This window comes from Nannobrachium achirus, assembly GCF_963921795.1.
Source record: "Nannobrachium achirus genome assembly, chromosome: 8".
Taxonomy (NCBI): domain Eukaryota; kingdom Metazoa; phylum Chordata; class Actinopteri; order Myctophiformes; family Myctophidae; genus Nannobrachium; species Nannobrachium achirus.
Genome location: NC_137817.1, coordinates 12,487,087 through 12,501,455, shown reverse-complemented (window position 1 = coordinate 12,501,455; position 14,369 = coordinate 12,487,087). Strand labels below are relative to the sequence as shown.

Here is a 14,369-nt window from a genome sequence, read left to right as displayed (position 1 = left end):
TTAATCAATTAACCACATAATCTACAAACTGTGTTTGCTTTACTTTTTTCCTCATAACTATACGTACATATAGTTCCCAATGAACATCTCCTTTCCTGGGAATGGTTGAAATCTGGATGGGCGTACATAACTTTGATTGGTACTCCTTGCGATTTACAAGGTTGCAGAGGACCGAAACGACCACCTCCTTCGCTTCAGTTATCTGGGAGTTAGGAACAGTGGTTAGAAATGTATCAATACCATTTTCAGAGTGTACAAATGGGTTCATTTGTACACTGCATGTAATGTTATACATGATTTAGATATCATCAATATTGAGCCAATATCTCCAGGACTTCATATGGGAATGCCCATATATGGAGGCCACATACCACACCAACGGCTGATTCTACAGAGAGGGATCTCCATGTATGGGCATAAAAGGTTATGATGTCTCCATATATGGCAATAAAAGGGATTTGGTTCCCATAACATCACAGTGATGTCAGAGCGTGATGTCAGAGCGTGAGAGTCCATCAACAAAAAAGACAAGCGTGACCCGTCAGACAGACAGAAACGGTCAAGATGTGACGGTTCTGATAGTAAACTGCGACCTATGGTTGCACTTACTGTATTTAAATTATGAAAAATGGCACATTTATGTTAAAAAATAAATCATGATTCTATCCATTTTGAATAGCTTGAATACATGATTACTATGCAATTGACAGATTGTTGATATTATTGACACAATTGGTTCTCAGTTAATAAGTAGTATGTTTAGAAATGGTAGTGGTACGACCCTGCTCGCTGTAACTTACATGTTTAAAATAAAAAATATGTCGTAGCCCCAACCCCCCCACCCTACGAGGTGGTATGGTAGGGGGTCCCTGCTCCATCTCCCCATCAGTTTGGGGGTCCCCGGCCTGAAAACGTTGAAGACCCCTGGCCTAGTATATGGTATGCGCCTTGACCACTAGGCCAGCGGGCGCCCCAAACTTTGTCTTTTTTAAACAGTGTTAATTGAGTAGCCTAAAAAACTATTTGCAGCATATACTGTAAAACATCTAGTTACACTTTTGCAAAGGTGTTTTTGTGACAATAGCCGCTTCCCAATCCAAGGGATTTGCACTACATAGTGCGCATTTTAAGGGCGATGACGTCACTGGGCCGCGCCGAGTGCTGTCCCATTTCGTTGACCGCGTTTAACCTACCCTTGGAATGTGCACTACTTTCTCCTAGTTTTGAAGCATACAGCCGATGGTCACTTCAAGCACTTCGTTGGATAGCTGCGTCCCACAATGCAACGCGGCGCCTCGACGATTCAACCCGAATCAAAACGAAAACAACCGAGTTTGAGCATTGCATTAAAAGAGCTACTGCTGCCCGCCTCGGTTCGACTCATGCTGGTTCTCAATTCTCCTCGAACGTCGCGATGATATTTTAAAATAGGCTGTGTCATGGTGAATTATGAAAAAATACTATCCTAAAATGTCTAAAAAGTTAATTTCCCGTCTCAAAAAAATAAGTTTGGGGGCGTTTAAGACAGCGGAGGGGGGAAATGGCGGACGATTGTTTTTTTGCGTCCGGAAGCTCTCGGCTATGCTGTCCCATTTCACAGGCAAAAATGTGCACTTCACAGGACAAGCCCTACACTACACTAGCACTACCCTAGCTAGGGCTACACTACGAAGGGCGCACACTCTGAATTGGGAAGTGGCTATTGTATTCATTTAGGATGTGCATTTGACAGCATTAAAATAACATACGTTTCCGCCCAGGGCTTGGGAGTCATAAAGGCCGTAGCCAAGCCTGCCACCATTGCCATGTCTGCCACCAACGCCATGTCTGCCACCAACGCCATGGGGATATAACAGGATGGATTCACAAGGCTTCTCTCCATTAGAGTAACGGCCTTCTTTAGCGTCATCCTTCGTCATTTCGTGCTTAAGAATCCAGTAATCTTCCATGTCTTCTTTTTTAGGAAATTCCTGTACTTTCATCGGGTCCCCAATCCGGTTCTAATCCACAGGTAGAGAACAGATGTGTGTAAATTAATCAATTAACCACATAATCTACAAACTGTGTGTGCTTTACTTTTTTCCTCATAACTATACGTACATATAGTTCCCAATGAACATCTCCTTTCCTGGGAATGGTTGAAATCTGGATGGGCGTACATAACTTTGATTGGTACTCCTTGCGATTTACAAGGTTGCAGAGGACCGAAACGACCACCTCCTTCGCTTCAGTTATCTGGGAGTTAGGAACAGTGGTTAGAAATGTATCAATACCATTTTCAGAGTGTACAAATGGGTTCATTTGTACACTGCATGTAATGTTATACATGATTTAGATATCATCAATATTGAGCCAATATCTCCAGGACTTCATATGGGAATGCCCATATATGGAGGCCACATACCACACTAACGGCTGATTCTACAGAGAGGGATCTCCATGTATGGGCATAAAAGGTTATGATGTCTCCATATATGGCAATAAAAGGGATTTGGTTCCCATAACATCACAGTGATGTCAGAGCGTGAGAGTCCATCAACAAAAAAGACAAGCGTGACCCGTCAGACAGACAGAAACGGTCAAGATGTGACGGTTCTGATAGTAAACTGCGACCTATGGTTGCACTTACTGTATTTAAATTATGAAAAATGGCACATTTATGTTAAAAAATAAATCATGATTCTATCCATTTTGAATAGCTTGAATACATGATTACTATGCAATTGACAGATTGTTGATATTATTGACACAATTGGTTCTCAGTTAATAAGTAGTATGTTTAGAAATGGTAGTGGTACGACCCTGCTCGCTGTAACTTACATGTTTAAAATAAAAAATATGTCGTAGCCCCAACCCCCCCACCCTACGAGGTGGTATGGTAGGGGGTCCCTGCTCCATCTCCCCATCAGTTTGGGGGTCCCCGGCCTGAAAACGTTGAAGACCCCTGCTCTAGAGTCTAGAAACAGAGAATAATAATAAATAAAGTTTCCCTGCTGGGCAACCACACTAATAATGGGTTAGTAATGCACGTCCAAAGCTCATGGAGTTTAGTCTAAATATTCACTTCATACAATGACAGTTTTTATATATGGCGCATTACGTTTGGCACCCAGGGAGATCATTCCAAGCAGTAACCAGCTTACAGTAGCTCGGTGGTATCTGCACATTTCTTAGGTGACAATTTAAGGACTTTCGAGACTGTTTTAATACCAAACTGGCCAAACTGTCAAATATTAAGTAAGCAAGAGACGAACATTGTGAAAATAGCAGATCTACATGCTGTTCACAATATTTATCTGTGGAACCGAGTCACATTAAATGTAATACCTACAATTCCAAGTGCTTTTCAGGGTGGGGGTCCCCTGTTCAAATATGTTAATTTTGGGGGTCACTAAAAAGGTTTGAGAACCCCTGCAGTAGCTCTAGCTCACCAACTACAGTCAGGACATCCACTGACACTCCAATTAAGGATAATTGACCCACACAGTGATATGCCAAACAAATGAGCGATGGAAAACAGATTGTGCACGTCAGCATTCCTGTTAATTTTAATATTCTAAATGTGCCCTTGTCCCATCTTGCAATTGTGATGTGGCTTTTTCACTTAATTCAAACATAAAAAATAAGATAAAAACTGTTTTGTTTTATTAATATATTTCAATATTCTTTATTGACAAAACATAAACCAGGGCTTGATATCAATCATACTGCTAAGAATCTGAAAGTCATGCTGGCCGGGTTCTCTGGTTCCAGAGGGCTGAAAGTGTAGTTGCTCTTGTTCTAAATATTTGTATATCACACTTCTTGAGAGTGCACTACACAGAAATATAATATAACTTGTTATGTAGATATTAATAACAGCTCATTACAGCAAGCAGTTAACAATACAGTAATTATCACACCATCCATGACATTATGAAGCTTAATATACAGTATTCAACTCGCATGTCATTTCGGATAGGTAAAAGAGGGTGGGGTAATAACATTGTATGTGTCATTTCAGCTATGGGCGACAGAATCTGTAGCGGTGTTGTTGATAAAACATTAGAAAATTGTCATCACACCCCAATAGAATACAAACTACTGTATCCCGTGCTGGCTAGGATTCACTAATGAGCTTATATGTTTACTACTAACTTTGTTAGCTCCTTTGTTGGTATAGGATGTCATTTTTCACAGCAAATTCTGACAAACTCTGACGATTTCATGCTTGAATTATACATCAAGTGAGTTTGAAATGACATGTAGGGCTGTCACAATTATTACATAATCGTAAATTTTCATAATCGTTTCCATGTTGAACATATCCATATGTTCAACATTTTCAAAAATAGTAGAAATAGCAGATCTACAAGCTCACAACATGTCGCATCACGACGCGTTGTGAGCTTGTAGATTGGCTATTTCCACTATCAATGTTCTTTTTTAAGTATAAAGTTGTCACATGTGTCAGTAATTTCTTTGTATATTTAGGTTATGTTTCTTTGTATATTTAGGTTATGTGTCATATCTCCCATGTGCAACTTCAAAGCCTAAAGGCCAAACAGTAATGTAATTGCCAACAACAAAAACATAATTAAATCGTTATTTGAGTGACAATTAATCGTCATGTAAAATGTCATAATCGTGACAGCCCTTGATAGGATGTAATTTTTACAGCAAATTCTGCAACTCTTGACGATTTCATGCTTGAATTATACATCAGGTGAGTTTTTAAATGACATGGTCTCTGTGGTTCTTTTGGACTACATGTGAGCCCACTGGGTGGAGGATTCTCTCCAGTGTGAGGCTTTCACGTGGACCTTCATGTTTCCCATCTGGCTGAACCGTTTGCCACACAGACTACAGGAGTACGGTTTCTCTCCCGTGTGACTCCTTACGTGTCCCTCCAGGAGGCTTTTGAACCGGAACTTCCTGTTGCAAATGCCACAGGCGTGTGGTTTCTCTTCTGCCGAGTGACTTCTCCTGTGGTTGATGAGGTCCGACCACGTCGCGAAAACCTGCTGGCAAACGGCGCACCTGTGCGTCTTCTCCGAGTGAGTTCTGAAGTGGGCCCTCATGTTTCCAATCTGACTGAACTCTTTGCCACAGACACTGCACGAGTACGGCTTCTCCCCCGTGTGCGTCCGCATGTGTGTGTTTCTATTCCAGCTGGAACAAAACTCTTTGCCACAGATGCTGCAGGTGTACGGCTTTTCCCCGGTGTGGACCCTCAGGTGCACGTCTCTGTTCCACCTGATGGCAAATTCTTTATCGCAGAAATTGCACTTGTACGGTTTCGAATTTGAAAAGGTTTCAAAAGACCTGCCGCACGCCGCGTGGCGAGGCGTATTGTGTACGGACGTTCTGTTCATAGATCTGATGCCAGAAATGTGTCTGCTTTTTACCGGCTGCAGTTTATTTGCGTGCAACGAGCTCATCTGATGCCCAGCCTCTTTCCACTCTCCCCTGTGGACGCTACCCTCAGCTACTGAACAATCTGAATGGCGGTAATGCCCATTAGCGGTTGGTGCAGCAGTTACGTCCGCTTTCATCCGTTCAGCTGAGGTGATAGTCATAGGATCTGCCTCTCTTTGCTCACTTTCTACCAGATTCTGGAAATAACTTGGAATTTGAGCATGGCCACTTTGTCCATGACCGTGGTTAGTTTGTACACTTTGATCTTGAGCATGGTTACTTTGTCCTTGACCGTGGTTAGTTTGTCCATGTATAATATTATACTCCTCCAGCCCTTGGAGCAGGTCTGTCCTCTGACTGCTCTGGTATTCCTCTTCCTGTTTGATCTGCAGACTCCCACCCTCCTGAAAGTCTTTCAGCAGGTGGTGATGCGGGTCCTCCTGGTGCACATCCCCACTCTGCACCAGGCCTGATTCCTGACCAATCCGCTCCTCGTAAGGAATCTTTTCTTCACAGACAGAGAGCTGTAGGGAGTCTGTGGGGTCAAAAGGGAACTTATAATTAGTTTGGCATAAATTATTAAACTTAAGAAGTACATTTATTACCATTATCTGAAGGGCAGAATTATTTTCCAGGAGACAATATTGATATTGATACAGTGAGTGAGTGAAGTAATCAATAATTCTTTGCTTCACAGCACAATCAGTACATTATAAACATTTAGCATTTGGGTAAAACAGATGGAATATGGAATGAAGGTATACAGTACTCAAATGGTAAATATTAACTAGAAAAGAAAATTCCTACGAAATTGTAAGTGTGCCTGCAGCTCGTTAACTCATTGAGTGCCAGCCTATCACCACTAGAGGGCGCCCAGTGACCAGAGAATAATAGAGATATGCTGGTAATGCATGCCCAAGCCCTGGAGCCATGACTTTTTTTACAAAGGAAAGGACACTTTCCTTTGTGCATGTACAGGAAGAGGATGAAGTTAGCTTGAAGTTAGCTATTGGCTACCAAGCATTTTAGAAGCCTTATTTTCGTCAACTTAGCCATGATTAAACCTTGCACACCTCATGCATGGGAAAAAAACAGAGAAGAATGAGCTCTAAAAAATCCAATGCAATCCTGGATTGCATTGGAGTGGATTTGTGCAGTTTGTTCACAGCTTTCAAACAAAAGAATCCGATTGGAAATCCGTTCAGGCATTCTTGAGATAATCGCCATTATGTTTTACATGTAATGTAAACAAAAATGGCTGCCCTGTATGTTAGATGGGGTTGTATGGGGGTGGAACATGCAAAATCGCGATTGAAATCATGTTCACCAGATTTGATGGGGTCCAAAAAAAAAAAAAAAAAATTCAAAAAAATTTTTTTCAAAAAAAAAAAAAAAATTTTTTTTTTTTTTTTTTTTTTTTTTTTTTAAAAGCCGAACTTGTTCGGGATCGGCACACTACGATACGCTAATAAAGCCGAACTAGTTCGGGATTGGCACTCAATGAGTTAAGTGTATGCATTAGCATTTTAATATTAGCATTTGTAGCATTAGCAGTAACATTTTTTAACATTAGCGTTAGCATTTTCACGTCAGCATTAGCATTTTTAGCATTAGTGGAAGTAGCGGTTAGCATTAGCGGTTAGCTGTTAGGTCTGTCGGACCACCGATCGAGTTTGAGAACAGTAACATGTTGGGAACTGGAGTTAATAGGAAGAAAGAGGGGGCAGGGCTTATCATTACAGCTTGTCCCTATTGGCCATCTAAGTACTCACGCCAAGTTTCGAAACGGTACCATGCTGCAAACTGGAGTTATAACTGTTTAAAGCTCAGTAAATAGGAAGACAGGGGCGGGGCTTAAGAGGGGCGGGGCTTAGTTAAACCAATTAAGGTGAATAACTCTGAAACGAGTCAAATGACACCACCCACAAGCTTGTACGACAAACGGTTGATGAGTTATAGCCAAATAAAGTTTTGGCCGGTGAAGAACTCTGAAACGAGTCAAATGACACTACCCACAAGCTTGTACGACAAACAGTTGATGAGTTAGAGCCAAATAAAGTTTTGGCCAATCAGAAGAGGGGGCGGGGCTAAGTGTTTTGGCCAATAAGAGGCTTAAGTAATACGTTCCTATTGGCCGTTTAAGTCCAGACACCAAGTTTCAAGACCATGCTGTGAACTGGAGTTATGGCTGTTTAAACCCAGCCAATAGGAATACAGAGGGGGCGGGGCTTAATCAATTACAGCTCGTCCCTATTGGCTGGAAAAAGTCCAAAGTCATGTGAGCGTTTTAAATTTTAAATCACGTTGTTAGGCAAAAGTATGCCAGAGTTATGTGGCGCCAAAGTTTTTTTTTTTTTTTTGTTAGTCCCCCTTTCAAAATCAATGGGGTTTTTGGGCATCGTTTTTTGCGAATTACGTCGCCATGGTAATGCGGATCGGAAAGAAAAGTAATAGCAACCTATTCCCGGCCGAGCCGCACGTATTGCGGGGGTGGCGTAAATTGTGCGGTAGTTATTACGTGCCGAAATTTGTGGCGACATTATATATAATACATACATTAAGTATGGCGGATCACAATACGTGTTTTGCCATTGCATGGCAGGCACACTTAATTATGATTAATTGGCGTTGAGTTAATTTCCCACAAAACCATTTCCGAGATGTAATGGAGATTGGAGAAGTAAAAGTATTGACATTGGAAATACTCCAGTAATACCTCAAAAACTGTACTTAAGTAGTAATACCTCAAAAACTGTACTTAAATACAGTACTTGAGTAAATGTAGTCTACTTTACACCACTGGCGGCTAGGCTAGAAGACCTGACCATAAACATTGATGGATGGCTGCTGCAGTATTCTGAAAACACGCATTGTTCCAAACAAAACAAGACACCAATTAATTCAGCAGCAGCACATGCAGAAGTTTTAAATCACAGACCAATTTTGTGCAGCTGTATCTTTGGTTTGAGGACCCGGTCCAGCAGTGTGCGCTGGCGGACCACCTCGTCCTCATACTCGGACAGGGTTCTGTCCAACGCCCCGAGGATCTCCTCAACGGCCAGCGTTAGCCGCTCTTTGACGAAGAGTCTTAGCTGTAGTGTATCGTTCATTTTGAAGGTGGATGAATGCAAGTTGGTGTCGTTGTTTTTCTTTTGGGTGTATGACTGTATGTGGAGGCGAAAAGTAAACGTCACGTCCGGACATCAGTTTTTAGCCCTTGGCTTAGCTATGTTCCGTCAGCAAATCTAGGCTAGCAAATATAAGACTACCCGTGGTCGATCTCTTCAGAATAAGAGTACCCCTGAAGCCATTGAAAAACGATTAATTTGTATAATATGCACATTAAAAATATAAATTAAGCATTTAATTAAACCTATACAACGGAACTTATGTTTCTGTGTAAAAATAAAGTTTTAATAACAAAAACATACATCTAAATAGATAAAATGCTGTTCACTGGAGTGCATAGCCTTTACAAATTGGACACTGGACAGGAGACGGCTTTTTGGTGTCAGCACTTTTGACACACGCATGTGTTAGGGGAGACCTCCTCTAACACACCACACTCTCCACTAAGCCAGAGGTGTAAAAAAAATGTGCTGGCCGTCCAGTGCGGCCAGACATATATAAAAGTCCCATTTTCAGACTCTAGTGGGCACTGGACAGGAGACGGCGCTTTGTGTCGGCACTTTTGACACACGCATGTGTTTGGGGGGATCTCCTCTGCCACCCAAAACTCTCTGCTAAGCCAGAGAGGTGTAAAAATAAATGCTGGCCGTTCAGTGCGGCCAGACGTCAAAAAGGTGCCATTTCCAGACCATGGAATTTCCGGGCCCTGGACAGCAGGCACCAGTCGGCTCTTCGTGTCGGCACTTTTGTCACACGCACATGTTCAGGGAGACCTTCTCTGCCACATCACATCTCCGCTAAGCCAGAGAGGTGTAACATTTTTTTACAATAAAAATACAAAAAAATACAATAAACAAGCTCTATCTGTCCGATATTTCAAATTCCAGCCTAATTGGCTAATATTGGCTTCCATCGTCAGTGGCTTATTAATTCCATATTATTCAGTGTGCATGATTTCCTTTGCTCTTCTGGTATTTATAGCTTGTGCAGAGGAGGAAACTATTGTTCTTCCATTCCAATGTTCCAATGTTTGCATAAATGCAAACATTTACCATATATAGCATGTGAATTGTTTGGAATTGAGACAAAGTCAATGTATGATGATGATTTGTTAAGTTAAAATGTATATTAGTGTTGTTTTTTAAACCAAATATCCCCCGGGTCAAAATGACCCGCAAACAGAAAGAAGGTGAAGTGAATCTGAACAGAACTTAAGGGTTAATGTAGAGCTCATCATGACTACAAGCATCTCATGGGCTAAAAGGCACGCAGAACTCACTGCACACAGACAGACGCACGCGTTTGGCACACTGCAAGCAACTTTCTCTTTCTTCCTCATTTTGAACAACTTACAACTGCCACCAAAGGTAGGCCAGACATAGCCTATTATCTTCTCATCATTTAGAAGAATAAAGGGCTACATTTATTTTACTTTAAGGGCAAATGTAGACCATTGTTTCTGTCAAATCAATGCATAGTCTTCTGAAAACGAACCCATTTAATTGGACTTTTATTCTAAATTGTATTCGAAATAGTAAAATGTTATTTCAAGGTCCGTTCTGGTATAGAGGGGAATAGAGGGTGAATGATGCTTTCTTCATGCACCATATGGTGCTGTTGCTGACCTAAATTGAACCCCCTGTGGTGGAAAAAGTAGGCTACTCTATTAGTAATTGAAGTAAAGGTAAGAGTATCAATTCAGTCTGGAATCCAAAATGTAACTATTGAGTAATTAATGAGTAGGCCTAAGTAGCCTACAAAAGAATTGGCATCAAAATGTATACAGTAGGCTACTTAAAGTACCAAAAGTAAAATAAGTCAATACAAATATTTCTCACAATGCATCATGATGCATTGTGAGCTTGCATCCCGGCTATAACACAAAGTGTTTAATATATGATAATCAAAATGTACAAAGTAGGCTAACTAACTAGTAACTGTTTTCAAATAGTGGAGTAAAAGACTAAAAGTAGGCTACAATATTTGGACCTGAGATTTAGTGGAAGTAAAAGTATTATATATATATACTCAAGTAAAGTGCAAATAGGCCTACCTCAAAATATACTTAAGTACAGTAGGCCTACTGAAGTAAATGTACATAGTTACTTAAACATACTTTCCACCATTGTGAATGTGAACCTCTACATTGGCAGCTTCAGTTTGCCTGTTATCATGCGTCATGACTGTGTTGGTAAGATAAGAATGGTTTGTTGACAGTGCTGAACAATGGCAGAGGAGGACATTCAGACCAAGCTCCAGAACTACCGCACTGCACCATTCGACGCCAGATTCCCGAACTCGAACCAGACGAAGAACTGCTTTATCAACTATATGGGTAAGAGAGACTGCCAGCCAGACTGTGCCAGGCTGCCAGCTGCCAGCAAGTTCAAACAGATCATTGCCATATGTTATTTGTGGGTTGAAGACGAATAAGAATAGTAGTTCACCCCCAAAATGGCTTTTTTCCTATGCTCTCACCTCATGGAGACTTGATTATTTAATAATAATACTTTTTAATTTAGAGTAGCCAATTAATTTCCCCCCCTTTTTCCTCCCCAATTCAATTGAGCTCCCACAGGGAGGACTGCTCCTCATAGTCCAGTCGCTTGTGTAATTTCGTCAAACATTTCCGGGGGATTATGAAAACTATATATTTTTGGAAACTTCAGAGTCTAACAAATCAGAAAATCCATGATTCCATTTGCAAAATCCATAGGGGAATTTTTGACAGCTGCTGAAAGTTTGGGTCCCATTCACTTCTACACACTATACTATATAAAGGAAAAAATACCCCCCAAAAAATCTGCTTTAAGTAGCATGTGAGGGTTCTATAATTCTGAATTCTCACACACACAGGGATAGATAGACAGCAGGGGCCACACAAAGTAAGGATGTGACATCATCTACAGGAAGAGAAGCCATCCATCCATCTTCAACCGCTTATCCAGAATCGGGTCGCGGGGGTAACAGTTCCAACTGAGATTTCCAGATTTCCTTATCTCAAGCAACTTCCTCCACTCCCTGTGCCAAACAACTTATTTTCTCTACACAGACACACACGCCAAAGGTGATTGATGAAGGACAGATATAGACCTATAGGAAGAGCTCATGCACGCTTATGAACGTGCCCTGAGAGGCAGCATTTTCCCTAATACGGTAACAAACTTGAGATAATGATACATGCATGTCCACTGACCCCCTAATTGTCACATGCACGCGCACCTATATGTAATCTATGTTCATGTAGCCAGACATTCATAGTAGGACGTAGAATAAATACCCTGGGAAAACTAGAGCCAGCGCCCTGCCTCGACTCCACTACCAATGGCAGGATCGCCCGTGGACTGTGTTTATTTGTAGAAAATAAAATGCCTTTATTACTTTTACAAAGTTACTGCCTGACTCATCTGTTCTGCTCCTTGCGAGGAAAACACAAGACTTCCCCTCACTTGTTTACCACAGTAGCCTCAGTGTTAAATAAACATTAGCTACACATTAGCTACACCAGCAATAAAGTGAGTAGTCAATAGTGTTCAACAGAGCAGTCTGTCTGACTCATGACAGGTGGCCCGGTTGTCATCATTACCCTCTCTGTCCTACACCTACAAACACTCTTCATTCTCTCAGCTATCAGGCTATGCAGTGAGGGGGTCATAGTTGTCAAATTATTGGGTTTTACTTACAGACTTATTGCAGAAGAATGGCTTATTTGTTTGTGTTTACGTACGTTCATGTTTTTATTTATTGTTGTTTTTAGACTATCACCGTTGCCAAAAATCTCTGGACGCCAAAGGAGTTGACACCGCCCCCTGTGAATGGTATAAGAGGGTCTACAAGTCACTTTGCCCAATGTCCTGGGTAAATGCTTCCCACTTCTGGACTTTCACAACTTAATCTTTTTCACCAACAGCATATTAATAGCAACACATTTTGAGCTGGCCATATGAGGCCTAACTTTGTTGTTTAGCAGAAGTCAAACAAGTGAATCTTAGTGTTATTAGTGTCCATTGTGCAAGATGGGTTCTATCCACAACATGGGTTCTTTAAGACACATGGGCCTGACTGGGTGTTGTCCATTTCTATAAACAAAATATAAACTACAGCCAATTCAATATGTTACTAAAGCTTAGGGCTGAAATAAAATACCATTTATTCCCCTTGTGCGTGTGACCCAAAGGCCCATTGTGAGCTGATTGTTGGTAAATTACTGTACATAAAATAACAAATTATAATAAAGCATCACAGTACTTTCCCGTCAATTCAAATGTATTATATCAATTATTAACATTCAGGCAAATTAACTTGATTTTGTACCGGTTTGCTCTTCAGATTCAGAAATGGGACGACCAGAGAGAGGAGGGCACCTTTCCAGGGAAGATCTAAAGGAGCAGAAAACTCCATTAACCCTCTTGCATCCCTATATTGTGGTCAAATGTTTAAAATGTTTCATATATGGATATACGTTTTGAAAAGGTTACCATACAGGTACGCTGTATATTGCCAGTACATCAATAAATTATGATAGACTATAATTTGCAAATTCATCGTTTTTCAATTTCATTCATAATTAGAGTTTTATTTTGAAGGCGAATGAATCAAACCGGAAGTCTTGGATTTGGCTTCTCTAACACCGGATATTCTATATTTGCCAAAGGAACACACCTACCACCATAGATACCACCGCATTATTGTGGATGAGGATTTGCAAGGCTTTTAATAGATTTATATCGTTTTTTAAAATCGATTTCTCTGCGCTTCTCACACCTTTTCATGTCATGCCATGGGCCCCAACTGTATTTGACTGAGAACTAATAATAATTAGTTATTTGTTGTTGTGTTATTACTATGGTTATTACACTATATCCATATTTTTCTCAGTTTTTCAAAAGCAGATCGGCTACCCATGTATCCAGAGGTGAACATAGTGGCAATTTAATAATTTAATATTCAGGCCTATAAAGTGCAATATTAGTTTTTATTTTATTTGGGGAGGTGAAGAGGGTTGACTCAGGAAGAGAAACGCCGTGGCCCGGAAGAGAAGATTGTTCGGTCATATCTTTGGCAACAGAGAGGTTCTACACAACGAAGATCTCATCTCATGTTCCCTTCCCCTGTAATAAAGTCTGATTAGTTTGATATAAATAATGGATTGTAGATTTAAAAGTGAGACCGCGGCGATCGTGGAGGCCGCGATGCGAGCGACTCTGCGCGTGTTTGAGGACGCGTGGCTGCGGGAGGCGCGGTGGGAGGACGCTGTGTTTAACAGCACCATCCAACACACACAGGTGGACATGGTCGTTCAGATAAACCAGCTCTTCAGGGACGTCTCCAGCGAGCTGTGGGACGAAAACGAGGCGCTGAGGACCAGAGTGGAACACCTGGAGTTTGTGTTGGAGAGTAAAGTGGGACGTGTCGAGAAAGAAATAGTTACACGAGTGTCCCAGCTGGGGAACGAGCTGGTGCAGCTGGAGAAGGAGCTGAAGACTCTTGTTAATGGTAACACCAGTAATAGGTCTCAAAGAGACAATGCACCGACTCATATTCTGCTACAAAATGGAAATGGGTCTCTATTGGGTGAGTTTTGTATTTTTTTTTAAGGTGCCAATGTAGGTCTAACACAGGCTTACACAGCCATACATTATAACGCTATAGAGCACTTTTATTTCGTAGACATTGTTCACCCTTACTAGCCTTATAATAACGACTGGAGTTAATAGTGTTGGAGAGACTGTACAAATGTACACATGTACAAATGCAAAATATAAGGTACTTATCGTCATGCCCCAAGTGTAATCTATCCATCAGGAAGCTCTCCTGAATGTGTCAGTCCATATTTTTTCAAT

The 14,369-nt window shown here is 41.1% G+C and overlaps 1 protein-coding gene across 1 annotated transcript; it reads left to right on the top strand.

The window, feature by feature from the left end:
* Positions 1 to 10,752: 10,752 nt before the first annotated feature.
* LOC308289925 (cytochrome c oxidase subunit 6B1-like) lies at positions 10,753 to 12,909 on the top strand (the record flags this gene model as incomplete). The annotated part of the gene is made up of 3 exons (XM_080731706.1): positions 10,753 to 10,861; positions 12,284 to 12,384; positions 12,856 to 12,909. 3 exons carry the CDS (start codon positions 10,753 to 10,755, stop codon positions 12,907 to 12,909), a joined length of 264 nt encoding a protein of 87 aa, XP_080587832.1.
* Between the last annotated feature and the right edge of the window lie 1,460 nt (positions 12,910 to 14,369).